The sequence below is a fragment of the Oryctolagus cuniculus genome, chromosome 7 (genome assembly GCF_051225735.1).
Source record: "Oryctolagus cuniculus isolate XC-2025 breed Fujian yellow rabbit chromosome 7, ASM5122573v1, whole genome shotgun sequence".
NCBI lineage: Eukaryota > Metazoa > Chordata > Mammalia > Lagomorpha > Leporidae > Oryctolagus > Oryctolagus cuniculus.
In genome coordinates, this window is record NC_142873.1 from 147,662,396 (window position 1) to 147,690,318 (window position 27,923).

The 27,923-nt window shown below is 56.3% G+C and overlaps 1 protein-coding gene across 5 annotated transcripts; it reads left to right on the plus strand.

Moving 5' to 3' along the window:
* Positions 1-27,054, plus strand: IFNLR1 (interferon lambda receptor 1). Of its 5 annotated transcripts, XM_089301355.1 has the most exons (8): positions 112-182; positions 939-1,018; positions 5,354-5,477; positions 14,866-15,047; positions 19,181-19,323; positions 21,730-21,889; positions 22,977-23,107; positions 24,288-27,054. In XM_089301355.1, the coding sequence occupies exons 4-8, from the start codon at positions 14,933-14,935 to the stop codon at positions 25,176-25,178; spliced, it is 1,440 nt and encodes a 479-aa protein (XP_089157481.1). In that variant the 5' UTR covers positions 112-182; positions 939-1,018; positions 5,354-5,477; positions 14,866-14,932; the 3' UTR covers positions 25,179-27,054. The 5 variants fall into 5 exon arrangements, with proteins under 5 accessions (XP_089157480.1, XP_002716066.4, XP_089157482.1 ...); XM_089301354.1 differs by lacking the exon at positions 939-1,018 and having other exon boundaries at positions 1-182; positions 22,980-23,107; XM_002716020.5 differs by lacking the exon at positions 939-1,018 and having other exon boundaries at positions 13-182.
* The last annotated feature ends 869 nt before the right edge of the window (positions 27,055-27,923 follow it).

Below are 27,923 nucleotides of genomic sequence, written 5' to 3' on the forward strand. Positions count from 1 at the left end.
CCAGGTAATTCCCGGGCGACTCCGCCTCCCATTGGCTGCCGCCCGCGTCACCTGCCGGCCCGCGAGCCGGGAGGGAGGAGTCGGGGCCCCGGGCCGGCGGGCGGCCGTGCCCGGGCGGGCGGACATGGCAGGAGCCTGCCGGTGGGCCTCCCTGCTGCTGTGCCTGCTGCAGACCGCTCCAGGTAAGGGCGCGGGGCCGCGGAGCCGGGGAGGGGGCCGGGGCCGCAGCTTGCCCACCGCCACCGGAGCCCGGCGCGGGTGCCCGTCGGCCCTGCCGCCCCCTAGGACTGAACACAGCGCGGTCCTAGGAATCTCTGTCCAGGGGGAAACGAATTCAGGTTTCCAGCTCCCGCCACGGGGGCGGGAAGAGTCGGGGCCTTGAAGCCCAGGCTGAGCCGCCTTCCTCGCAGGGGCACCGGTTTCCGGGACAGCGACCGGGACGCGCCCTGCCCCCGGGCCCATGTCCCTTCGGGTTCCCCAGAGGGCCTTCCGTAGCGGGGCAGGGGGCTCTGGCCTTACCTGAGGCCAGTTTGCTGAACCCTCCCTGATGAACAGGGTGGCAGGATACAGCATCCGTGGGCACTCCCAAAAGTCCATGGGAAGTGACAGGTAGGTTCATTTTGGTGCAAAAAAAATTTTTTTGAAGCCTACATTCGCATAGCTTTTTCATAATATGTATTTTTAAAGTTTACTTATTTATTTGAAAGGCAGAGTTATAATGAGAGAGGGAGACAAACACAGAGAGAGAAAGAGAGAGAGAGGGAGGGAGGAAGGGAGGGAAGTCTTCCATCTGCTGGTTCACTCCCCAAATGGCCCCAACAGCCAGGGCCCCGCCAAACCAAAGCCAGGAGCCTGGAACTTCCATCTGGGTCTCCCACATGGGTGCAGGGGCTCAGGCACTAGGACCATCGCCCACCACTTTACCTGGTACATTGGAGGAAGCTGGATTGGAAGCTTAGCAGCCAGGACTCGAAGCAGTGCCCATATGGGATACCAGCTGCGTCACAATGATGGCCCCGTATGTATCTTCTATGAACTTTGCCAAGACCCCTTATATGCATGGTTGAAAATAAATTTGGACTAGAATAAACTTGTATTTTAAGTCCATTTTCCACAAACTTTTGGAAATACCCCTGTATCTGGGGATAGGAGCCAAGCCTTGAACCTCAGCTTCCCATGACTCCAGCCCGTCCACACAGGAGAAGGTCCGCAGATCACCCTCCCCAACAGCCTCCCGATCTTAAACTCGCAATTTAAAGACCGGTGCCTTCTGAAAACCAGCATTAGCCGAGCAGCTCCTTTGTGTGGGCGTGCTGCTTTCGCTTCCAAACCTGCCTGACTGCTGAGGCCGATGGGACTCTTCCTTTTTTTTTTTTTTTTTTCACTTGAAAGGTAAACTTACAGACAGTAGAGGCAGAGAGAGAGAGAGAGAGAGAGAGAGAGAGGTCTTCCATCCACTGGTTCACTCCCCAAATAGCCACAACAGCTGGAGCTGGGCCATCCAAAGTCAGGAGCCAGGAGCTTCTTCCAGGTCTCCCACACGAGTGCAGGGACCCATCCTCCACTGCTTTCCCAGGCCACAGCAGAGAGCTGGATCGGAAGTGGAGCAGCCGGGACTCTCACCAGTGCCCCTGTGGGATGCTGGCACTGCAGGCAGAGGATTAACCCACTGCACCACCGCGCAGGCCCCGTGACTCTTCCTTTTGAGATGGGGAAACTGAGGCTCAGAGCAGTGTTAAGGGACTTGCCTCGGGCTGGTGCTGTGGCGTAGCGGGTAAAGCCACCACCTGGGGTGCCGGCACCCCATATGGACTCCGGTTTGAGACCCAGCTGCTCCACTTCCCATCCAGCTCTCTGCTAATAGCCTGGGGAAGCAGTAGAAGATGGCCCAAGTGCTTGGGTCCCTGCACCCATATGGGAGACCCAGAAGAAGCTCCTGGCCCCTGGTTTCGGATCAGCCCAGCTCCGGCCATTGAGGCCATTTGGGGAGTGAACCAGTGGATGGAAGACCTCTCTCTGTCTCTGCCTCTACCTCTCTTTAACTCTGTCTTTCAAGTAAATAAATATTTTTAAAAGGGGCGGGGGCTTGCCCAAGAAGACAGCAGAGGTGAGACGCACAGAGCAGAGCGTCCTGGGGCTGGAGTGAGCGAGGGGTGAAGTGGGCATGGATCTGCGGTGGGCAGCGGCTGCAGGGCTGTCACCTGCCAGGCCGCCCCTGTCACCTCCACAGCAGTGCTTCTACACCTGCTGAGAGACAGTGGGCCTGCGCCTGGGGGGAGGGATCCCCAGTCCCTCTGTTTCACTGTCAGACCCAACAGACTTCCCGGCCGGGTCTGGCCGAACTTTGACCCAGCGGTTTTATCACGGATGAAACACAAACCTTGGCTGGATGGTGTAGGGTGGAGTGCAAATCCCACACTCACTGGCTGTGTAGCCCGGGCAATGCATTTGACACTTGCTTGAGTGCCTCCTTCCAGCCCACTCCACAGGGCGGCTGTGCTGCAGCCTGCAGGAGGTTTGTGTAAAAAGTGCCAAACCAGTGTCCGGCGCCCTTGGAGGCTCAGCTCTCTAGCCGCCCGATTTCCCAGGTGGCCAAGCTCGAACCAGGCCCCTGCCCCGCCCACGGGGTCCCTTACAAGCAGCCTGCACACGGCCTGGCCTGCCTGTTACCTGCCAGGCAGTGCAGGAGCTGGGAGCATCCCGAGAGGTGGCTCCAGCCAGAGGACACGGGAAGGCGTGGAAGGCCCCCAGTCCCCACCTCTGCGTGTCAAAGGTCAAGAGTTGGCAGCCCAGGCTGAGGAGCCACTCTGTGGGCTCTCAGGGGCACTTGGCCCTCCCTCCCCATGGCCGTCCTGTAACTTGGGTGGATTTCCCCGCGGCCTGCCCGGGAGCTTCTTCCAGGTCTCCCACATGAGTGCAGGGACTTGTCGGAGCTCCCTTAGGGCAGGGAAGGAGGAGCCCTGCGCCTTTTTGACAGCCCTGGCATGCAACGGTGAACAGATGAAAGAACATAGCTGGACAGACCCATGTGAACCTAGGGGAGGAAGTGGGCCCAAGGGCCTGACTTGGCCTGGATTTGAATGCTGAGCCTGGGACTTTTAAGCGGAGAGGGACTCAGTTTCCCCATCTGTAGTGGGATGGTCTTTTTTTTTTTTTAAGATTTATTTATTTTACTTGAAAGTCAGAGTTACACAGAGAGGAGAGGTGGAGAGAGAGGTCTTGCATCCGCTGGTTTACTCCCCAATTGGCTGCAATGGCTGGAGCTGCACCAGTCGGAAGCCAGAACCCAGGAGCTTCTTCCAGGTCTCCCACATGAGTGCAGGGGCCCAAGGACTTGGGTCATCTTCCACTGCTTTCCCAGGCCATAGCAGAGAGCTGGAGTGGAAGTGGAGCAGCTGGGACTCGAACCAGCACCCATATGGGATGCTGGCACTGCAGGCGGCGGCTTTACCCACTAAGCCTCAGCGCCAGCCCCAGTGGGATGATCTTAATAAGTCCCTGTCTCCAGGGGGTTTGGTGAGGACTAAATGAGAGAACACCGGCTCACGGCTACTGCCATCATCCTCCTCCCCCTCCTCACCACCACCACTTCCTGGGGGATTGGCTGGAGCCTGGTGAGCCCCCGGGGAAGCCATCAGGAAGGGGTCAGCCCAATGACCTGGCCAGGCCGCACTGGCCAAGGCCTCACAGACATCGATAAGGAGCGTGGACTTTATTCTGAGGGCAATGGAAGCGCGTGGAATCGGGGGGTGGAGTGAGCCTGTGCATTTTTGGGAAAAGGAGAGCAGTGGGAGGAGGGGCCAGGGAGGGGAAGTAGGGGCTCATGGTCAGTGAAGGCGTCAGAGGACAGTGACAGAGCCAGGTCTGTACCCGGGGGAGAACTCTGAAGGCAGAGGGAACACATGTGCAAAGGCCCCGGGTGCTTCCGGAAGGCTGGTGTCGCTGGAGAGGAGGGAGCAGGGGAAGAGGAGCAGGTCCGACTGGGCGGGGCCTCGGAGCTCAGGGCACAGCGTCTGGAGGGGGTTGAACAGAAGAGAGGCATGGTCCGACTCTTGTGTTAGCCTGGCTGCTGCATGGACCAGGGACTGCGGAACAAGGTGTTTGGGGAGCTCCTGGCTAAACAGGGGTTCTAGTCGTGGAGCGTGGGCAGTCCCACGCCAGCAGGAAAGGGAAGGAAGCTGCATGTGGACTTTTCCATGTGCCCTTCACGGGACACCTGTGAAGCTGGTGGATGGCCTCATACCTGCCTGTCCAGCCTGTGACCCGGGGCTTCTCACACGGGAAACTTGGTTTCCTGGCAGATGCCCTTGGGGCTCTCGCCTGGCCCAGGGGCTTCTCCCTGACATCCCAGCGAAAGCCCCTGGTTCTTAAAGTGGAAGGCATACCTTCAATACCCACCAGGATAGGCCATCAGGTCAGAGATTCAGAACTTACAGGTGCCGGGTGAGGTGGGGGGCCGTGGGTCGAGAGAGCAGTCCCTGTCTCAGGGTCACATGAGGCTGGAGGAAGCGTCAAGCGAGAGAGCCTGCGCATGGCGGCTGACAGCAGACAGGACGGGGTAGGGGGTGGAGGGTCACTTTCAGTCAGCAGAGAAATGCCTGAGTGGTGCATTTAAGTGGGAGCCCGGCCAGGAGAGGCGCTCCCAGGCCGGCCAGGATCTGCAGCCACCCACTAGTGCTCTACTGCTTGCGTTCTATTTGGAAGGCAGACAGACAGACAGACCAGATCCTCAATCTGCTGCCTCATTCCTCAAATGCCTGCCACAGCCGAGCGTGGCCCAGGGCAGAGCCAGGAGCCAGGAACTCTATGTGGGCGGCGGAGACCCAACCACTCGGGCCGTCTCCTGCTGCCTTCCGGGGTGCACGTTAGCTGGACGCTGAGATCAGGAGCAGAGCCGGGACCCAAACCCAGATGTTCCGATCTGGGATGCAGAGGCGTGTTAACCGCTGAGCCAAGTGCCCGCCCCAGGGGCTCCACTCCCAGTGCCCGGGCAGCAACGCACGGCTGGGACAGGGAGGCCAGTCAGGAAGCCTTTGGGGGAAGGCAAAGCATGCTAAGAAGTGTTCATTCGTTGCACAAATAGTTCCCGGGCCACTGCGGGCAGGCAGGCTCTGGGGGACCCTCCAGGCATTCTGCTGCAACCCTCCGGTGCCAGGTGGGTGGGCGCTTCCTCTGGTGGCTCAGCTGGGAGCTGAGGCCTGGGGAGGGGCAGGAGCTGCGGCCCAGCTGCTCTGTGGCCCTCGGGTCCTCAGACTCAGCCAGCACCTGGCCGCCTGTCACTGCTCCGTAGCAGAGGGGCCCCAGGCGCACCATGCAGGAACTCCAAGCTCCATGTCCTTTCTCTGCCCCACAGGGAGGCCCGCTCTGGCCCCTCCCCAGAACGTGTCGCTGCTCTCGCAGAACTTCAGCGTGTACCTGACGTGGCTCCCAGGCCCTGGCAACCCCCAGGACGTGACCTACTTTGTGGCCTACCAGAGGTAGAGGGGAGCTTGGGGCTGGCAAAGGGGAGCCCGGGCGCTGGGTGGGGACCCTCTGGGCTGGCTGCCTTCAGCGTGGTCCGCACACGACAGTTCTCTGGGTCCGTGGCTGATGGCACGGGCAGGTATTTGGAGAGGGGCTGCTGATAAAAGTCTGGAGGCAAGAATGCTGTTGGGCAGGAAACTGCGGTGACAGGCTTGCTGGGCACGGCAGCGGGGCTGGGTGGAGCTGGGAGGGCCAGGGGACCGCATTCTTGCGCACTCTGGCTGTTGCCGCTGATTGGTGAGGATACAAGTGTGGCCAGGGGACCGTCGCCGTCCCCTGGGGAGTTAGGGACTCAGGCATGGCCAGGTGCTCACGCTGTCCCCACAGAGCAACATCTTCAACATGGAAGCCCAGACAGCCACGACCAGCGCAGGGGAGGCTGAGACGGGCGCAGACGCACCACCTTCAGGCTCGGTGGGGTTGTCTGAAGGTCTTCAGTGGGAGACTGACGTGATGGAAGGCAGCTGTCGGGACTCAGGGGCACCTGGGGAGGCAGGGGAGCAGGAAGGGGAGGAACAGCCACGTCCTCGGGCCCCACCCAGGGCCAGGCCGCAGGCTGGGGGCCGCCTGTGAGTGTCCCACTTCCTCTTCCCAAGAGCAAGGGTAGGCACTGTCTCTCCCGTGTTAGAGGGGACGGGAGGGGTCCCAGGGGGCTGTGATGGCGCCGGAAGGGGAACCCAAGCCTGCCTGGCCCCAGAGAGCCCCAGCCTCAGCAGCTGCAGCTCTGAGCGACAGGGCCGGCTCCGGCGAGGGCCAGCCGCAGGGGGCTCTCAAAAGCCGAGCGGTGACAGGTGGCAGACGGTGCCACCACCGCGTGTCTGCCGCGTACACGAGATGTCCCCGGGGACACAAAACCCGTGTGGGAAACAGAATGAAAAGGGAAGTTTTGTCTGGGTGTGAAATCTTGTGGAATCCATGCATAGTTTTTTCCCAACACACACTTTGGGTGAACTTCGTGAAGAGCGCTCGTAGTTGGCTGAGTCACAGGGCCGGAGCAGTGGGGCAGGCGTAGGGGCGGAGCCCCCGTCCTCTGGACCTTTTGATACTGGTCTCCCGTGTTACAGACACTGTGAGGACTGCAAAATGGTGCCATTCTTCCTCTGTTTTGTTTTGTTTATTCTTTTAGCTTGGATTTTTTTTAAAGATTTATTTTATTTATTTGAATGCCAGGGTTACAGAGAGAGGTAGAGACAGAGGTCTTCCATCCTCTGGTTCACTCCCCAATTGGCCGCAACAGCCGGAGCTGCGCTGATCCGAAGCCAGGAGCCACTTCCGGGTCTCCCATGTAGATGCAGGGGCCCAAGGACTTGGGCCATCTTCCACTGCTTTCCCAGGCCACAACAGAGAGCTGGATTGGAAGAGAAGCAGCCGGGACTCCAACTGGCGCCCACGTGGGATGCCGGCACTTCAGGCCAGGGCTTTAACCCACTGCACCACAGCGCCCACCCTGAGCTAGGATTTTTTGAGTGTTTTCATTTTATTTTAAAATTGGAGAGAGAGAGAGGTATCTTCCATGCACTAGTTTCCTCCCTAGATGCACACAAGTCCGGGCCAGGCTGAAGCCTGGAGCCTGGAATGCAGTCTGGGCCTCCCATGTGGGAGGCAGATTCAAGCACTTGTGCCATCATCTGCTACCTCCCAGGGTGTGCATTAGCAGGAAGCTGGATAGGAATAGGAGTAGTTACGACTCTAACCAGGCACAGGGTATCAGGCGTGGGTCTCCCAAGCAGCAACTAACCCCTGAGCCAAGTGTCTGCCACGAAGTGGAAGTATTCTCATTATATTTTGACTCTTTCATTAGTTGGAGTTATTCTATAAAGAGTATTTGCTAACCAGTGATACTCTTCAGATAGGCAAGACAGGCTAAATGCCCGTGTTTTTTCCCGTTTGTGCCCTGTTCTCAAGGACACAGAAAATGATACAATGAAAATGACTCATAATCACTCATTACTCATTTTCTTTCTCTCCAAGTAAACATGGTGACGTCTTCTAGGTTACTTGCTCTCTTTGCCCAGGGGTTTGTCTCTTTTGCTTTCAAATACGGTAAATTCGGGGCTGGCGTTATGGCATTATAGCTGGTTAGTGTCCTGGTTACTCACTTCTGATCCAGCTCCCTGCCATTGTGCCTGGGAAAGCAGCCAAAGATGGCCCAAGTACTTAAACCCCTGCCTCCCACATGGGAGACCCAGATTGCATTCCAGGCTCCTGGCTTCAGCCTGGCCCAGCCTTGTGTGCATTTGGGGAGTGAACCAAATGAATGGAAGCTCTCTCTCTCTCTCCCCTCTGCCTTTCAAATAAATAAATAATTCTTTAAAACTATAGTAAATTCACTAGACTATGTGTTGATGTTGGTCATTTATTCTGGGTTGATATTTTATTATTATTTTGGTTTTTATTTGAGAGGCAGAAAGAGAGAGGGAGAGAGCTGTCATCCGCTGGCTCATCCCCCAAATGCCTGCGACAGCCAACTGAGCCAGGCTAAAGCAAGGAGCTGGGAACTCAATCCAGGTCTCCCACGTGGGTGTCAGGGAGCCAGTCCCTTGAGTCGTCACCACTGCCTCCCAAGGTCGCCTTAGCAACAGGCTGGGGCAGAAGCAGCTGCAGGTACAGGCGTCAGGTTCTCCCGCGAGGACGGGCGTCTTAGCCAGCACCTTACCTGCCAGGCAAAACAGCCACTCCTCCGAGCCGACATCTACAGGTACTCAATAGTCTGTTACTGCATAGTTCCAACCTTTATTCCAGGACACTTAGTAAATTATAGTTTTTAGACTTTTTTTTCTGTTCCATTGTTTTGATTTTCTTCTTTTATTATCTGTATTTGGATCTCTTTCTGTCTTCAATATCTGTCTTTTCCCCTCAAATCCCATTTATTTATTTATGCTGTCTCCACATAAAATAGATTTCACTCCTGACTCGTTTAAAATTCCGTATACTTCGTGTTTGAGAGCAACATGTCATCTACATTCGCTTCCTCAGTGACATTTACTTTTCTCTTAAACCTTAATCCCCTTTTAGCCAATAGATTTGTATCTGAGAGTGCACATTTCTTACCACGGCCTGGTTGAATTGATTCATTTTCTTTTACAATCAACATAATTGGGTTTCAACTTACGTAGAATAAATGCTCCCATTTTGAAGTGCACAGTGTGATGAGTTTTGGCAAATGTACACCCTTATCTCACCACCGCCATCATCAAGAAATCAAACAGCTCCAGTGCCTAGACGTGCCCTCCCTGCCCTCTGCATCAGTTCCACCCCCCTCCCACCCGGAGCTAGGCAACCACAGACTCCCTCGCTGACGCAGATTAGCGCATGTTCCAGAATTTCATGGAAATGGATTTGTGCGGCGTGCACCTCTTCATGTCTGGCTCCATGATCACAGCAAAATGTTTCTAAAATAAGGGGACTTCAAAAAAGTTCATGGAAAATTGGAATTAAAAGCTTAAAAATATATACATTTTATTTCTCAACATAACTCCATCAAGTTCAAGATACTTTTCTAAGCAATAATACCAGCCATTTAGTCAGTCCCTAAACAACTGGAGGTTCTGGGACTCTGACCACGATAATGTGGTCATCTTGACATCGATAACTGAATCAAAGCGGTGCCCTTTAAAGTTTTTTTTAAGATTAGGAAACAGGAGCGGGTGCTGTGGCACAATGGGTTAAACTACCACCTGCAGTGCTGGCATCCGGTTCGAATCCCAGCTCCTCCACTTCCAATCTAGCTCTCTGCTAACGTGCCTGGGAAGGCAGCACCCACGTGGGAGATCCAGAGGGTTCCTGGCTCCTGGCTTCAGCCTGGCCAAGCCCCGGTTGTTGCAGCCATCTGGGGAGTGAACTAGTGGATGGAGGACTTCTCTTTCTCTGTAATTCTGCCTTTAAAATCAATCAATCAATCAATCTTTTAAAAAACAAGATTAGGAAACAAAAGAAGTCAGATGGGGGCAAATCAGGACTGTAAGGGGGATGTCTAATGATGCCCCATTGCAACTCTTTTTTTTTTTTTACAATTTATTTATTTATTTGAAAGGCAGAGAGAGAGAGAGAGAGAGAGAGAAGTCTTCATTCGCTGGTTTACTCCCCTGATGGCCACAATGTCGGAGCTGGGCCAATCCAAAGCTAGGACCCAGGATCTTATTCCTGGTCTCCCACATGGGTGGCAGGGGCCTGAGCACTTGGGCCCAGGTGCATTAGCAGGGAGCTGGATCAGGAATGGAGCAGCCGGGACTCAAAATGGCACGCATATGGAATGCTGACACTGCACGCAGCGGCTTTACCCGCTATGCCACAGCACTGCTCCCACCCCCACCCCCACCCCCACCCCCCCATTGCAACTCTTTTTAAAAAAAATATAGCCCTTGGTTGTGGGAGGAAGGAGCAGGAGCGTGTGGCGGTGGAGGACTCTAATGAAGCTCGCCCGGTTTTTCTGCTGGAGTCTTTGCTCGCTTCCTCTAACGCGCCTCTAATGAGCAGATGTGACTGCTCTTTGGCTCTCCAGAAAGTCAATAAACTTGACCACCTCCCTCTGCAACCTGTCGCCATGACCTTGGCTCTTGACATCTGCTTCTGCTTTGCCTGGCCCATGTCCACCCCTGGGCAGCCGTTGCTCTATTGTGCCTTGTCTTCAGGGTTCTCATCTCCAGTGACAGTTCTCCAAACAGGTGCTTCCGGATCTTGATCGCATTTGCATAATAAAAATCTCTGCTCTGCTCTTGCGGGCGCCTGATCCGGGCACAACGTGCTGGCACCCACTTTAGTGCTGCAGCCCATTGAGACGCCCGTGACGTCGACTGTGGTCTCGGCTGCTGAGTGTTGGTCCTCGTCGGGTAGGGCAGAAGCTCGATTCACTTTTCTCCTCGTAAATGGATCTGAGCGGCCTGCTGCCGTGGGCTTCGTCTTCCTCATCGCCTCCCCCTGCTTGAAACAAGTCCCCCATCAAACCCTGCTGCTTTCTCAGGGCACGGCCCCAGGATGTCACCCTTCTTCCACCCAGGCGTCCCGTACATTTGATACTCAGTGCATTTGATTAGTTTTGCTTTAGATGTTAGCAGAATGCGGGTTGCTCTGAGAAGGACAGTTTCAGACTGATGTGCTGGCCTGCATACAGCCTCAGATTACATCCTGTTCAGACACGCTGTGACAAGTTCGTATCAGTTTACTTTGGTGGGAAAAAAATGTTGAAATCCATGGACAGCTTTTCCATCACAGGCATTTTCTACGGGATTTTTGAAGACCTCTCATAAATTGGTAGCTCACTGATTTTGGTTGCTGAGTGGTATTTCCTTGTGTGAGTGTGCTACGATTTGTTTATCCATTTTTTCCATCTGGCGATATTTGCGTTGTTTCCAGCCGGGGGTGGGTGTCGGTTTGCTAGGGCTGCCGTATGCTCTCTAGTTCTTCAAAAGCCATGTCCTTCTCATACACAAAACACACAAGGTGATTTTCTTTCTTTCTTTCTTTCTTTCTTTCTTTCTTTCTTTCTTTCTAGATTGATTTATTTGAAAGGCAGAGTTACAGACAGGGAGAGGGAGAGGCACCGAGAGAGAAAGATCTTCCATCCACTGGTTCACTCCCCAGATGACCACAATGGCCAGGATGGAGCCAGACTGAAGCCAGGAGCCAGGAGCTTCTTCCGGGTCTCCCACATAGGTGCAGGGGCCCAAGGACTTGGGCCATCTTCCATTGCTTTCCCAGGGAGCTGGATCGGAAGTGGAGCAAACCAGGACTTGAACCCATGTCTTTATGAGATGCCGGCACTGCAGGTGGCAGCTTAACCCACTACACCACAGTGCCGGCCCCCAAGGTCTTTCAGACCACTTGCTACTAAGTAGAAGTATGGCTGACGGTAGGTTTAGGCAGGGACTTGTACAAGATGAACTTGGGCAGACAGCCTCAAGAATGTGCCAACATCTGCCCTAAGTACAAAGTCTCACTTAAGCATAATCTAAAGCAGGTGTGGGTGTGGCTCCAGGTGTGAGTCATAAAATTCCTGAGGCAAAATTCCTCCACCTGAACCTGTGAAAGCAGATAAGTAATTAACATCTTAAAAAAATGGTGGGACAGGCGTAGGGTAGACACGCCTCATGGCACGGAGGGAAGACAGGAAAGAAGGGAATGCAGGTCCCAAGCAAGTCGAAAACCTGGGAAAGCAAATCCATTAGGTGTAAGGCTCAGTGCTCAGCCCCCCAGGCCCACCAGGGCGGCAACCCCACCCTGAGGCCCTGTGTAGGGTCAGCCTGGCCTGCAGCAGCCAGGAGGAGATAGCCCCAACCTTTGAAACTAAGACACCGTTGGCCCCCAGGCGGTTGGCAGCAACGCTAGCCCTGCTGAATCCTGAGTGCCCTTCAGGTTCTTCCCTTCTCCGGAAGGCTAAGACAGACGCGTTCACCGCCCAGCAGCTCTGCACCCTCCCACAGGACCCGTTTGGGTCTGCGTCCGATCCGTTCCTGCTCCTCCCCTTTCAGCCCAAGCTGGCAGGGTCTCTGCCAAGTTAATCCCATCTCGATTTCTGGCTTCTGCTGAGATGGATGATAAGATCCAGGAGCGCCATGATCTCTTTATCAAATGATTTTCCAGCCGCCACTTTGGGGCTCTCTCCAGAACTGGCTTGTTTGCTGCAGTACGGACAGGCTGAGGATTTTTTAAGCAATTCCTTCAGCCTGTCTCTTCTTCTGCATCTCCCTCTTAAGCAGTAAGGAGAAATCAGGCCACATCTTCAGCACTTTGCGTAGAAAACTCTTCTGCTAAATATCCAAGTTCGTCTCTTTTAACGTCTGCTCTCCACAAAACACTGAACGCAATTCGGCCCACTTCTTTGCCGCTTTATAGCGAGGGTCAGCTTTTCTCAGGTTCCAGCACTAAGACCTGTTCTGCCTTCACGTCTGAGGCCTAACAGGACTCTTCCTTAATGTCTGTGTTCCCGCCGACCGTCTCTTTAAGGCCATCCAGGCTTCTTCTACCCTTTACCCTGTTCCAAAGACGCCCCCACGTTTTTATGTCCTTGTTACGTCAGCACCTGCTTCTGGTACCACAATGTGCGGTCCTCTGTGAGGGTGGTCCTGACAGTACCACAGACTGGGTGACTGAAACAACGGAGATTTGCTTTCTCCTAGTCTGGAGGTTCCAAGTCCATGGCCAAGGTCTCTTAGCTTCTCCTGAGGTTCAGTGGCCGTCTTCCTGTCGTGTCCTCACATGGCCATTTCTCGGTGCTGGCACTCCCAGTGCCTCCTCCTCTTCTTCTTCTTCTTTTTTTTTTTTTTTTTTTTTGACAGGCAGAGTGGACAGTGAAAGAGAGAGAGAGACAGAGAGAAAGGTCTTCCTTTGCCGCTGGTTCACCCTCCAATGGCCGCCGCGGCCGGCGCGCTGTGGCCGGCGCACCGCGCTGATCCGATGGCGGGAGCCAGGAGCCAGGTGCTTATCCTGGTCTCCCATGGGGTGCAGGGCCCAAGGACTTGAGCCATCCTCCACTGCACTCCCTGGCCACAGCAGAGAGCTGGCCTGGAAGAGGGGCAACCGGGACAGAATCCAGTGCCCAACCGGGACTAGAACTTGGTGTGCCGGCGCCGCTAGGCGGAGGATTAGCCTAGTGAGCCGCGGCGCCGGCCTCTCCTCCTCTTCTAAGGACACCACTCCTGTTGGACCAGGGCCCTGCCCTTGGGACCTCATTTAACCCTGATTACCTCTTTAAATATAGTCACATCTGGGGAACACAGTTCAGTCCACAATAGAGATAGTCAGAATTATAGGCTGCTATGAAACTTCATGTACAAGTCTGTGTGTGGACATATGTTTTGTTTATTTTTAAAGATTTTATTTATTTATTTGAGAGGTAGAGTTACAGAGAGAGGGAGAAACAGAGAGAAGTCTTCCATCTGCTGGTTCACTCCCCAGATGGCCACAATGGCCCGAGCTGAGCTGATCTGAAGCCAGGAGCCAGGAGCTTCTTCTGGGTCTCCCACGTGGGTGCAGGGGCCCAAGCACTTGGGCCATCTTCTACTGCTTTCCCAGGCCATAACAGAGAGCTGGATCGGAAGTGGAGCAGCCAGGACTGGCGCCCATATGGAATGCCGGAGCCGCAGATGGAGGCTTAGCCCACCATACCACAGCGCTGGACCCTAGACATGTGTTTTCACTTCCTTTGGGTAGAGATCTAGGAGTAGAATCTGGAAGTTTGATGACCGAGTGTGTAACATTGCAAGAAACTAGCATGTACTCTCACCATGTAAGAGAATTCTAGTTATTCCATGTTCTTGTCAACACTTAACATTGCCCATCCTTTATTTAAGCCTCTTTTTATTTTTTAATGCTTTGTTCTTATTTATTTGAGAGACAGAGAGACAGAGAGAGAGCGGGCCCACCTCCTGGTTCACTCCCCAGATGTCTGTAGCACTCAAGCCTGGGCTAAGAATTCAACCCAGGTTCCCAGGAGCAGGACCTCAATCACTTGAGCCATCATTGCTCCCTCCCGGGTCTGCGTCAGGAGGAAGCTGGGGTTAGGGCTGGAGCTGGTGTCAAACCCAGGCTCTCGGACGTGGAACAAGGGCATCTTACTCTAGAGCAGGTCTAGTAATATTTCCTTGTGACTGTAATGTGCATTTCCCCAGTGAATAATAACATTGAACGTCTGTCCATGTGCTTATTAGACATTCATCTAGCTTCCTTTGAGAAGTGACTATCAAAGTCTCTTGTTTTCCTCAGGCTTTTCTTAGGAGCAGACGCTTTTCATTCAGTAGAGTCCAGTTGCTCAGGGGCAGAAAGCTGCGTTGTGCCCTCCTGGCAGACGCACACACCGACGGTCTAACCCCTCCGTTGGAAGCAGCCCCTCCCATCTTCCCCGGTGTTATCGGGGTGCTCACCCGCCTCCGCATTCATCTTGTGTTGAGGTCATTGTCTCTCATCTCCCGCCCATCAGGCACAGGCCTTCATCTCTTCTACAGTCACTGCCGATTCACCTGCTCCTGGAATGATGCCCAGTGCTCTTCCTCGCCTTCTCCCGTGACGGCCGCACAGCGCCCTGTGCGTAGCAGCTGGCTCAGAAATATCTGAATGCAGGGACCTGAAAAACGGTCCCCAGCACCAGCAGTAGCAGCTGCCATGACAACCCTGGGAGGGAGGGCTTCTGGATCAGGAGACTGAGGCTCCAGGCCTGCCAAGGTCCCAGAGCTAGTGAGGGGCAGAGCCAGGACCCCCACCCACGTCTGTCGGCATTCAGAACCTGAGTTCTGTCTCAGCCAGCAGCTGCCTGGCTGGACAGTGGACCTGGGGGCTCTCGGGCTGAATGAGGGACGAGTGCTCCCTATTCTCCGCGTCACTGACCCTGCCTCTGCACCCCGCCCTCAGCTCTCCCTCCCCCAGGTGGCGCAGAGTGGACAAGTGTGCAGGAACCCGCGAGCTGGTGTGTTCCCTGATGTGCCTCAAGAATCAGGACCTGTACAACAAGTTCAGGGGGCGAGTGCGGGTGGCTTCGCCCAGCGCCAAGTCCTCCTGGGTGGAATCCAAATACCTGGATTACCTCTTTGAAGGTGGGTTTGTGGGGAAGGGACTGTCGGGCGGCTCTCCGTCCAGAGACTTCGCCTGGCGATGTTGCTGTCCTAGCCACCTGCCTCCCACTTCAGCAGAGTAGGGGCAGCCCGCCATGGGCGTGACCCTGGCCCCAGCCTTGGCGAGGAGGGGCCGTGCCGATGGCCTGACATGGTTTAGGAGTTGGGGGAGTTCCAGTCTCACCTGCCGCTCGGCTTGCACCTGCTCACGATGACCGATGACCGTTAGCTCCTGTTAAGAACCACCTTGACCATGAACCACTCAGTGAGCTACTACTTTAAATACTTGCTCCTGCTTTTCTTTTCCCCCAAAAAAATATTTTTTAAATTTATTTGGAAGACAGAGAGAGAGAGAGAGACAAACACAGAATCATCTGCTGGTTCACTCCCCAAATGCCCACAACAGCTGAGGCTGTTTAACCAAGTGAGCCACGACGCCGGCCCCTTACACTTTTTTTTTTTTTTTTTAATGAAGCAAGAGTTACAAAAGCTGAGTAACTGCAAGGTGCATTGCTAGTAATTGGTGGATATCAGATGTGACCTTGGATCCCTCTGACCTTGCACAGACCCTGGGCCAGACTCAACAGTGAGGGGAGAGTTGTGACAAGGGGAGGACAAGTTCCCAGACGGTGTCCACACAGAGCCCTGCCCTGCCACATGGCGCCCAGGTGCCCAAGGTTGGAGGGCTGCACAGGGCTTGAAGGGGGTCGGGGTGGGGGAGGCTGATTGAATCCCTTTGATTGAATGAAGGATGACAGAGAAGCAAGAAGAGGTTATTTGAATGGGAAGCAGCTGGCTGGGTGGGCGGATGGAAGGAGAGAGAGAGGGAGAGGGTAGACGAGTGGAAGGACAGAGGTTGGAGCAGATGTCGCTAGCAAGGTGACAGGCGCAGGTGGAGACAGGCGGGTGTATCCATCAAAGTTCTCCAGAGAAAAGAACCAACAGCCACCTATGGGTGGGATCAGAGGTTTACTATGGGCGTTGGCCCGTGCAAAGCCGAGAAGTGCCACCAAACGCCCTCTGCACGCTGGAGACCCAGGAAGGCTGGCGGCGTCATGGGAATCGGAAGACCCAGGACCCAGGAAAGCCAAGGTCTTCCATTCCTCCACGGGTGGTCTGGTGGCTGTCCACGCCGGCAGGGGAAGAGCCTGGTACTGACTCAAACCCCTCACGGCTGCTCCTAGAAATAAGGTTTCAGCAGGGATGTCGGAGCAACCCTTCTCACCCACGCCCCTGGCCTCTTTCTTCCTCGGATTCTGGTCAACCGGTCATTTCATTTCCTCCCTGGGCTTCCAGCTCCTGTGGGTCAGCATCCAGAGAGTTGTCACCTCTGTGTCCTCCTCAGCTCCCTCCCGAGGGCTCGACACGTAGTCAGCGCCTAGCAGATCTGTCCTGAATGTCATGGAAAAGCCACATGTTTACCCTGAACCAAACACAGGCTGGCAGTCAGAGAGAGCTGCACGGAAGAAGTGGCATTTGGCTGGCACTTGGTCATGTGGGTCAGCTTCCTCTCCCTGCCCCATGCCTGGTGTCATTGCCCGGCATGAGTTCAGACCACTGGACAAGCCTCGAGGGTCTTGAACCGAAAGGTGGATGTGAAATATTGCGCTGGTGAGGGCCTGCAGGAAGAACGGGGCGTGGTGAAGAAAGCCCGAATCTCCTGCAAGATGCCAACCTCGTTGTAAGGAGAAATGCAGACGTTGAAGGCGCTGCTTCACCAAGTAGAGACGGGTCCTTGTCACACACTGGCAGGAAGCCCTGCAGGCGCGGAGAGCAAAACTTATGGCGCATTTGGGTATTTATCCAGGACCTTTCTGAATACAACAGAGAGGGCACAGCCCGGTTGCTTCTTGTTGCCTAGAGTAAAATGGGAGGAGAGAGGAATTGAGGGAAGAATTCAGAAAGAACCAAGGCTTGGTGGGAAATTAATTCTCATCTGCTCCAGGTGGCAAAAGGCTTTGAAACGAAAAGATTCCTCCCAGAAGTAAGCCAGGGGGCCAGTGTTGTGCCGCAGTGGAACCTGCCACCTGAGACCCTGGCATCCATATCTGTAGGCATCCCATAATAGTGCACCGGTTCAAGTCCCAGCTGCTCTACTTCCCCTCTTGTTCCCTGCCAATGTGCCTGGGAAAACAGCGGAAGAAGGCCCAAATTCTTTAGTCCCTGCTACCCATGTGGGAGACCCTGATGGATTTCCAGCCTCCTGGCTTCAGCCTGGTCCAGCCCCAGCCATTGAGACCGTTTGGGGAGTGAACCAGGAGATGGAAGATCACTCTTCTCTGTCTCTCCCCATCTCTCTTTAAAAATAGTATTTTAAGCAATTTTTAAAAATATTTCTTAAATTTTATTTGAGAGGTAGAGTTACAGAGATAGAGGGAGAGAGAGAGGTCTCCCATCTACTGGTTCACTCTCCAAATGGCTGCACGCCCAGAGCTGGGCCAATCCGAAGCCAGGAGCCAGGAGCTTCCTCTGGGTCTCCCATGTGGGTGGGTGCAGCGACTTGGACCATCGTCCACTGCTTTCTCAGGCCATAAGCAGAGAGCTGGATCAGAGAAGTAACAGCCAGGACAGAAACCAGTGCCCATATGGGATGCTGGCACTGCAGGTGGAGACTTAGCCTACTACGCCACAGCGCCAGCCCCAAAATGAATCTTTTCTTAAAGGATTGTGTGTGACGTGGAAACAGCCAAGTGTGTGACTAGCGTCATCTGAAGCCTCAGGATAAGCAGATCGGAGCGTCTGTCCCACAAACGGCTCCAGGGAGAGGTGAAGTGTGGACTCACGGCGCCCCTCCGTCAGAGCGGGGCCCTCCTGGAAGCCTCTGCCGTCTCAGCTGGTGCTCGAAACAGAAAATGGATCAACTCGGAAAAGCGCTGTGGGCCTGGCTTCTCTCGGATGGAGTGGATCCCCAAGTCCTGTGACGTCCTGAGCACCTCTACCTGCAGAAACCCTGCCGGGAGAGTCTGAGATCAAAGAAGGCGGCAGTGGCAGGGCCTGGGGCACAGCTGACCCGCCAGATGTCTGGCCCGATCCCTGGGTCCCGCGGACATGCTGGAGGTTAGCCGTGCATGGCCAGGGGTCGGCGCTGGCATCCCATATGGGCGTCAGTTCAAGTCCCAGCTGCTCCACTTCCGATCCAGCTCTCTGCTGTGGCCTGGGAAAGCAGTGGAAGATGGCCCAAGTGCTTGGGCCCCTGTACCCACATGGGAGACCTGGAAGAGGCTCCTGGCTCCTGGCTTCTGTTTGGCCCAGCCCCAGCTGTTGCAGCCATTTGGGGAGTGAACCAGCAGATGGAAGACCTCTCTCTCTCTCTCTCTCTCTCTCTCTCTCTCTCTCCTCTTCCTATATCTCTGCCTTTCAAATAAATAAATAAATAAATAAAAAGCATTGCATGGTGGAAGGGAATTTTAACTAAGGTGATGGACCATACAATAGAGAGATGGTTCTGAATTGTCTGGGTGAGCCGAGGCTAATCCTGCGGGCCCAGGAAGGCAGGGCACCTCCCCAGCCGGAGGCCGCAGCGATGCAGCAGGGGGGACGGCAGGGAGGTTTGCAGCGTGAGGAGGACTCCGGGGGCCGGTTCTGGTGTGAAGGTGGGGGCGAGGCGAGGTGAGGTGCCCCCGCGGCCGGGAGAGGCTTCTGGGTAACAACCGGCAAGGGAACAAGGGCGTCAGCCCGGCAGCCACTCGGAGCTGCCCTCTGCTGGCAGCCTGAGCGAGGTGCAGCGCGGCTCCGGAAGCAACCCGAGCGATGCCGATGGTGCCGCTGGCTGCTGTTCCTGCTCTTCGGTCACAGTGGCGCCAGGAAGCAGAGATGGAGGGGCATGATGGGACAGAGCAGGGACTAGGGAAGGCGAGCCAAGGGGGAGCCGAGCCCCCTGTAAGCCTCTGTCTCCCTGTCCCTGATGGAGGCAGTAGGACGCCCCTGCCAGCCTGGCGCAGGCTTCCCGAGACGGCTGGGAGGCACAGGACGCACGATGGGCGCCTGGCCAAGGCTGGCGTTGCCCCTCTCTTTCCAGGCGGGCTCTTTGGGCTGGGTGAGGGCGGGGGTGGCGGCTTGGGGTGAAGCCCTGGGACCTCCAGGGGTACTCACAGGCCCTGTTTCCTTTCTGCCAGTGGAGCTGGCCCCGCCCACGCTGCTGCTTACCCACATGGAGGAGATCCTGAGTGTCAATGCCACCTACCAGCTGCCCCCTTGCATGCCCCCGCTGGACCTGAAGTATGAGGTGGAGTTCTGGAAGGAAGGCACCAGAAACAAGGTGGGAAACCCTTGCTCCCAATCCCTCCCAACCCCAGGGCTCTTCACCTTCCCAGCCTGCTCACCTCCTCCAGGAAGGCTTCCCCATAGACCCCCATTCCTCACTGTGCCGTGCAGGTGAGCTGTGGCCCAGCCCTGTGCTCTCCGCCGATGAGACTGGTTCCACGCAGCTCCTTCTCATCCTTTGTCATACCTTAAATCACCTCTAGAGCACTAGTGACACCCAGCGCCGTGTCAGTGCCACGTAAGCAGCTGTGACATTGTTTTGTTGGGGAATACGACAAGAAAAATATGGGCACATGTTCAAGACAGAGACTTTTTTTAAAATATATTATTTATTTTTAAGGCAGAGTTACAGAGAGAAAGAGAGAGAGAGATCTTCCATCTGCCAGTTCACTCCCCAGATAGCTGTAATGGCCAAAGCTGTGCCAGACCAAAGCCAGGAGCCAGGAGCTTCATCCAGGTCTTCCATGTGGGCCATCTTCTGCTGCTTTCCCAGGCCATTAGCAGGGAGCTGGATCAGAAGCGGAGCAGCTGGGACTTGAACCAGCGGCCATATGGGGTACTGGGGTCACAGGCAGCGCTGCAGAAGCCGTTTTTCTCTGCATGTGTTCAGTCTGTGGCTGATTGAATCCTTGGATGCAGCAGCTGTGGGTCTGGCCTCGTCTAGCCTGATGTGGAACCCGACATCACAAGGCAACAGCATTGTGGATTTTGACCCAATAGCTAGTTGTTTTTTCGGTAAACCCTGGTTGAGGCTTGTGATGGGCTACAGGGAATCTACTTGCCAAGGCACCAGCTTCGTGATGTAAACCACAGACCAGCTCGAGGGAGCAAAGCCAAGCCCCACCCACCCTCAGACTGGCGAGGCCGGCCCGCTCTGTCTATGAAGGGGCACGTGGCGTTGGCTGCAGGATCTGTCTCGATGACTCCGCTCTGCAGGTGCAGCACAAGAGGCGCTGCGGATGATGTGCAGATGAACTGGGGGGGGGCATCGCTGGCCTCTGACAAACTACAAAATAGGAGTGCAGGCGAGTTAGGGCCACAGTTGTGTTTCACTGACCCCTGACCTCGTTCCTTCTTTCTTCCACTTGGCCAATATTCACATCCCTGATCTCCCACGTACTGCAGATCCTAGGGACATAGATGGGAATCCGGTGTGGGTCCTGCCTCCAAGACCTCCCAGATACTCCGAACTAGCACAGGTTGATAATATAACGTGGGCCACATAAGCGATTTTATTTTATTTTAGAGATGCATTTGCCTATTTGAAAGTCAGAATTACAGGGCGGGGGGAGAAAAATACACAAAGAGAGGTCTTCCATCCACTGGTTCACTCCCCAAGTGGCCACAATGGCCAGAGCTGAGCCAGGCTGAAGCCAGCAGCCAGGAGCTTTATCCCGGTCTCCCACGTGGTGGGCAGGGGCTCAAGTTCTTGAGCTGACTTCCACTGCTTTCCCAGGTGCTTTAACAGAGAGCTGAATCGGAAGAGAAGCAGCCTGGACTCGAACCGGTGCCCATGTGGGATGCCGGCGATGCAGGCAGTGGCTTTACCTGCTACGCTGCAACACCAGTCCCTATGTGATTTTATTTTAAGTAGTTTTTATCCCATTTGTAATTATAAAAATTTCATGTATTTATATGTTTGAAATGGAGAAAGACAAGGAGAACTCCCATTCACTGATTCAGTCCCCCAAATGCCCACAAACAGCCAGGAGCCAAAGCCAAGATCCTGGACGTCAATAAAATCTGGCTCAAGTGCAGCGGGCTACAGGGCGTCTACTGTGAAGTGGGTGACAGAGACCCAGGTACCCGAACCGTCCTCTGCTGCCTCCCAGGGCGCATTAGCAGGAGACTCGCGCCCAGGCCCTCTGGTGTGGGGTGCAGGCGTTGTGGGGTACAGGCGTCCCGAATGGCAGCTTACCCACTCTGCCAAACGCCCGCCCCCACACATGACATCTTAAAGTGAAAGGGAACAGGTGCATCTAACTTTCGTAGCGGACTTTGTTTCCTCCAACAGAGTGTAACCATCGGACCCAGGAATGAATAGAATGCGGCTGAGCTATTTTACAGTTTCCCTCCTCTTTTTGGTGTCTGCCATGTATTTGGTGCGCAGGGCACATCTCCTTCAGGATCGGCCACCCTCCAAAGGCTCACACGGGCCACGCACAGTCTGCTGAGCCGGCCATGGCTGGGGGACCCCTGCCATGCGGTGGGCTCCTCGTGAACCTGGCTGCCCCGCCCTGGGAGGGCCGGGCAGTGCTCTGTCGATCTTGGTCTTGAACACAGGGGCAGAAGAGAAGGTGTAGGGAGCCCGCCCTACCCTCCCGTGGGCTCCGCCCTGCCCTGGCCCCGCAGAACAGGTCCCCATGGCGGCTCTGCCCCTCAACGTTCTTTCTCCCAACAGATCCCATTTCCGGTCACTCCATACGGCCAGGCAGTCTGGGTGCCTCTTCAGCCCACGGCAAGCGGCTGGCACTGCCTCCACGCCAGGACCATCCACACCTTCATTGTCCCCAGATACAGCAAGTTCTCCAAGCCCAGCTGCTTTTTCCTGGAGGCCCCAGGTGGGTGCAAAGGGCCTGTCACATTGGGCGTGTCCTCCCGGGGCCTGCGGGGTCTCGTGGAGGGGGTGAACCAGGGAATGGAAGGCGTGTCGGGGAGGGGGGTGTGCACACATGTGTGACCCACTCACTCTCTCTGCCTTTCAAAGAAATAAAAATAAGCAAACAAACATATTTATATATGTTTGTATAATATGCATATAATACATATGCATATATAATTTATATATGCTTATATTATAATATATATATTTAAGAGACAGCCTCACCAAGATGAGACTCAGCTCCACCTTGCTCACTGTGTGTCCTTGGGCAGCTTACATCACCTCTCTGAAGCTTGGTTTCCACAATCTGTACGATGTATTTATTCTTTTTGTTTTTAAGATTTATTTAGTTATTTGAAAGAGTTACAGAGAGAGAAGGAGAGAGGCAGAGAGAGAGAGAGGTCTTTCATCCTCTGGTTCCCTTCCCAAATGGCCAAAACGGCTGGAGCTGTGCTGATCTGAAGCCAGGAGCCAGGTGCTTCTTCCGGGTCTCCCCCGTGGGTGCAGGAGCCCAAGGACTTGGGCCATCTTCTACTGCTTTCCCAGGCCATAGCAGAGAGCTGGATCGGAAGTAGAGCAGCCGGGACTCGAACCGGTGTCCATATGGGATGCTGGTGCTGCAGGCAGCAGCTTTACCTGCTACACCACAGTGCTGGCCCCATATTCTTTTTTTTTTTTCTTTAAAAACAAGACTGTTCCCTTTAAAGAAAAGTGATTCATGTATTTGAAAGGCAGAGAGAGATGTGCCATCTACTGTTTCCCTCCCCAAAACCCCAGCCTGGGCTGGGCCAGGCCCAAGCCAGGAGCTGGGAACTCCGTCCGGCGTGGCTGGCAGGGGCCTGAGCACTGAGCCATCCCTGCTCCTCCCAGGGTGCACGGCGGCAGGAAGCTGGAAGCGGCGGCGCAGCAGGCCAGGTGATGGGGAGGCGGCACCGGCCGCACCAGGCGCCCACCGCAGATGCTGCTCCGCATGGGAAGGTGGGTGCGGGCTCTCTGCCTGTGGGGACACGGGAGCCACTGTGGTTCTTTCGTTTCTCCCCCCTTAGCAGCCAACCTGGCCTTCCTGGTGATGCCGTCTCTTCTGCCGCCGCTGCTGGTCGTTGCCACGGGAGGTGTGATCTGGAAGAGTCTCATGGGGAGCCCCTGGTTTCAACGGGCAAAGACACCGCAGGCTCTGGTGAGGCAGCTGGGGCTGTGGGCGGAGGGAGGCTGTCGGGGCTGAGTTCCAGGTCGTCCAGCTGGAAGCTCAGGCTGTCTTCCGGTGCACATCCCACCATTGCTAGTGCACCCCTTGGCTCCAGGGGGCAGAAGTGCCTCAGCCCACGTGGAGAGTTTCAGAGGCCCCCAGCGGCGGCACTCAGGAGAGACGCCCTGAAGGGGAGCGGGGGAGGGAAGCTGGAAGGGGAAATCTCAGAGGGCTCCTGCTTGGCTCACGGCTCAACCACAGACGTGCCATGCCCAGGGTCCCTTGTCTGCTGCAGCCTGGCTCCCCTGGGTTCTGGGGGCCTGCGGGGAAGAAGCAATGGATAGATCAGGTGGGTGGGACTTGTGAAGTGAGGCCGTGGACCCTGGGCTGGGCGGGGGGCATGGAGCATGGATTCGGAGAATCCTTGAATTCTGGCAGAGTGGCAGGGGGGGTGTTCCTGGCTCCAGGACCCTGGCGAGGTGCCCTGCTCCATCTTCTCTGGTGCATGCCTGCTCGGCCTCTGGCACCAGCACCTGCACCTGGGGCTCGCTCTCTGCCACTGCACATGGCAGGTTGCAGGCATCGGGGAATTAGCATCGCCGCCAGCCCTTGTGTCCCTTAGCAATGGTGGAAAATACCCGAGAGGGGAACAGGTGTTTGCTCTGGTGGTTAAGACGCCAGTGTCCTCCATCCCGGCTCTGGCTCCTGACTCCAGCTCGTGCAGGCCCTGGGAGGCAGCGGTGATGGCTGGAGTGAGTGGGTGCCTGGGTACCTGCTACTCACACGGGCCCAGCTTCAGTGTGGCCCAGCTCCAGCTGTTTCAGGTATTTGAGAAAAGAACCAGCAAATGGGATCTCCCTCTCTCTCTCTCTCTCTCTGCTTCTCAAAAAGAAAAAAAAAAAAAAAAAGTACAGCCCCAGGAGTCTCCCCCTTGGGTGGGGCCGTCCCAAGGTGCATGGCCCGTGGCTCCTTGAGTCCCTGGCAGGATTCTGCACCTGCGGTCCTCTCGGCTGCTCACTTGCTAACGCCCCCCACCCCTCCCCCTCGCTGGCTGCTCCCTTCCTCCTGCTTCCCAGATCACTTTCCAGAGAAACTACGGTGTTGAATCTCTGTCCAGAGCAATCTGGACCCAGTCTGAAGTGTCAGCTCCTCTTTCCTGTCCCCACATCAGGTGTTTTCTGGCCCCAGATGTCCCGTGGCAACCCTGCAGCCCGGCGGGCCGGAGTCCCTGGAGACCCTGCTCCTCTGTCCCCGGAAGGAACTGACCAGAAGGGCTCCAGGCGGCGCGCAGGCGGGGTCGGAGAGCAGAGCTGGAGCCGAGGAGGCCCGGGATGACCCTGCGAGCTCCGAGGAGGACTCCGATGACAGCGCCTGCTTCCAGCCCTACCTCGGCGCGCCCCCCTTCCTGAGGCGAGAGCCCCCGGCTGCGGGCCACGCCGCCGAGGCGGAGGGGTCCCGGCCAGGCTCAGCGGGGGCCCCCACGCCTCCGGGCCCCAGCAGTGGCTCCTCTGCCTGGGACTGCTCCGGGAGAAGCTGGGCCAGCGCTGGGGAGGCCTCCTGGCCCTGGGCCAAGGCTGGCTCCTCTGAATGTTTGGCCAAGAGGGGCCTGGGCCCAGAGCCAGGGGGGTCTGAGCATACGGGGCCTCCGCCCCCAGGGGCGTTCTCCCAGGGCATGGACTCCCTGGCGGAGCCCCTGCAGGATGACCCTGGCTCCTGGGCCACCTGGAGCTCCCCACCCCCGCGGCTGGGTCTGCTCCCTGGGGAGCCCCCAGTTTCACTTCGGACACTGACCTTCTGCTGGGACAGCAGCCCTGAGGAGGAGGAGGAGGAAGGGGAGGAAGAGGAGGAGGAAGAAGACAGGAGGGAATCAGAAAGTGAGCACAGTGACCCGGGTAGCTCGGGGGCTGAGACCCTGCAGAGGCCCGAGGTCGGGGGCAGGGTGCCGGGGCACTACATGGCCAGGTCAGCCGGCCTCCAGCCTCTCACCCCACCCGGCGCCCCCGCTGGGTTCTCCAAGCACTCGGCACCCCAGCAGGACCCCGGAGCCTACGTCCCCCGCTGAGGCGGCCCACGTCCTTGCAGCTTTTTGAGAAGGCCCTGCCCACTGCAGGCTGAGTCCAAGAGGGGTGGAGAAAGGTGGGTCAAGGTCAGGGGTCCGTTAGGGGTCAGACCACCCCGCTGTTCCTTGGGGTGGCAGAAGGAGGGGAAGCCAGGCTGCTGGATGCCAAGGCTGACCACAAGGAGCTGTCCAGAACTTGGGGACGGGGTCCAGCGGCCGCACACCTGATGCATCAGGACCTGTGCCTTTCAACCAAGCTCCACCAAGCTCCCCCGACCCTGATTCTCAGCCTCCGGACCCACAAGTCCTGTGCGTGGACCCTGATAAAGGAAAATCCGGCTGGCAGAGAGCGTCCGAAGGAACAGGTGGTGGACTTTAAGTGCGTCTTGGAGTCATGGAATTGCAGTGTTTAACGCCGTGCGGACCTGGGTTCAAATCCCTGCTCGGCCTTTTGCCTTCCTTCTCTACCTCAGCCTCCCCTGCAGCTCCGCCCAGCTGTGGTGAGCGGCCAGGGAGTCCTCCACATGGGGCCTGCCACGTCCTTGGTGCTCTCTCCTTGGCGGCTGGCAGGATCTCCACCCAGCCAGGCTCCAAGGAGACCCCCAGCATCTCCCACCTGTGACCCTTAAACCGAGAACACCCCAGCGCCCCCACTTCCAGCCTGCCCCCCGAGTCCTTCCCCCTGGCAGACTGAGTTCTCAGAAGCCGACCCAGGGGCCCTGCTCCCTCCCTCCGTGTCTTCCAGCAATGGCAGCTCTGCTCCCAGGGCAGGCACCAGGTGATCCATCTTCTGGGAGGCCGGACCTGTGCAGGGGGCCAGCGACAGGGCAGGTCCCCTGGGCCTGGGACCCCGGGCCCTGCGGCTGACTACAGTGGTCATTCAGAAGCCCTGTGTCCCATCTCCTCCCGAAAAAGGTGGCTGCTCCCACCCAGGGTGGCGATAGGTGCTCAGTTAACCTACACTCACCTGGGTATAGATGACTCAGGCGCTCCTGTTTAAATCCCCCCGGGGCTCGCCTTTGGGAAGAAGGGACGCTCAAGGCCACTTTCCTCTCAGAGCTGCGCTGGCTGGAAGCCGCCACAAGGGTGCGCTCTTCCATGCCAGGTCCAGGAGTTCTCAGACCACCCGCATTCCCAAAAGGCCTTGGGTTTCTGTTGTAGGGGTGACAGGGAGCCGCTGGCCTAAGGGCTCCTTCCCTTAGGAAGCCTCGCCATGCCCCGATTTCTACACGGTGGTCTCACACATGGGGTTGGTTTGGGGGCAGGGGCTTCCACTGTTGCCCAGTCTGCACGCACTCACAGTCTGGGAAGCCCACAGCCCAGGGCCAGCTGCAGAGAGAGACCAGACCACAGCCGGTGACTTCCGGGGACGCAGCTGGCCCACTCCCTGGAGGTCGCCAGCACTGCGTTGCCTTGGGCTGTTTCTGTTCCTTAACCTTGCTGCTCTTTTTTTAAGATTTTTTTGTCTTAGAGTTAGATTTCTGCTGTAGCCTGAGACTTATTGTGCATTTCGGTTCCCTTCCAGCCGTGAGGTCGTCCACGGAAACCCTGGGCAGCATTTGGAAAGGGCGTGCGGATCAGGATTTGTGGGGCATGCTTAGCACTTATTGTTTACATAACCCTTTTCTGCCCCGTGGCTGGGCACTGGGGAGCATAGGCCGGGGCTGCCGCCAAGGACAAGGGTCAAGGAGGAGAGGAGGCGGTGCCCAAGTGCGAGGTGATGACTGCTGGAGCACTGTGACAGCTCTGCAGTTCCCGCCCATTCCTATGCATCTCTGACCCCATTTCTCTGTGTATGTTCTATTTAAATGACACCTGATGCTTGCTGGCATATGACTCCATGCTGTTTAAATAAAGAGCTCTATTTTTTTAAAGAAAATTCTTTTTTTAAAGATTTATTTATTTATTTGAATGGCAGAGTTACAGAGAGAGAGAGAGGGCAGGAGACAGAGAAAGAGGTCTTCCATCCTCTGGTTTACTCCCCAGATGGCCGCAATGGCTGGAGCTTCTTCCAGGTCTCCCAGACAGGTGCAGGGACCCAAGCCATCTTTGACTGCTTTCCCAGGCCACAGCAGAGAGCTGGATCAGAAGTGGAGCAGCCAGGATTCAAACCGGCGCCTATATGGGATGCTGGCACTGCAGGCGGCGGCTTTACCTGCTATGCCTCAGCACTGGCCCAAGAGCTCTGTTTTTAGAGAAAAAGTTAGAATCAAATGAAAATCTGTGTGTTCCTGTCTCCCAAGGGCTCCTCACCAGTCACCTGGGAAACCTGGCCATGAGGGCTGTGGCCGGGGTCTTGGATTAGGTCCCCCAGGCAGATCCAGAGATGAGCATTTGGGGTATAAAGCGGCCCAGTGAGCCCAGGTAATAGGGAAGGGAGAGGGGAGTGGTCAGATGGCCCACGCTGTGTGCAACACAGGCTCTGTGGCCCCGCGGAGTTCTGGGGGTCCAAGCGGTGCACATCTGGGATCTGTTCCTCCTGCCAGGGCCTGGGGAGCTTCTCCAGAGTCCCAGTGGCCCTGCGTGGAGGCCGCTGCCCGGGGCCCCGTCGCAGACCCTGCAGATGGGACCCATTAAAGGAGTGCAGGAGAAAGGTGCAGGTGCCATGGCAACGGGGGTGGGGCTCTACCAAGCTCGCCCGCCACCCTGGCGGCTCACCCAGTTACATCCCATGGAAGGGTGTGGAACAGCACCATTCGGCTGACCACGCAAACCCAAATCCACACTCTGCTGGGGAGGGTCTGCCAG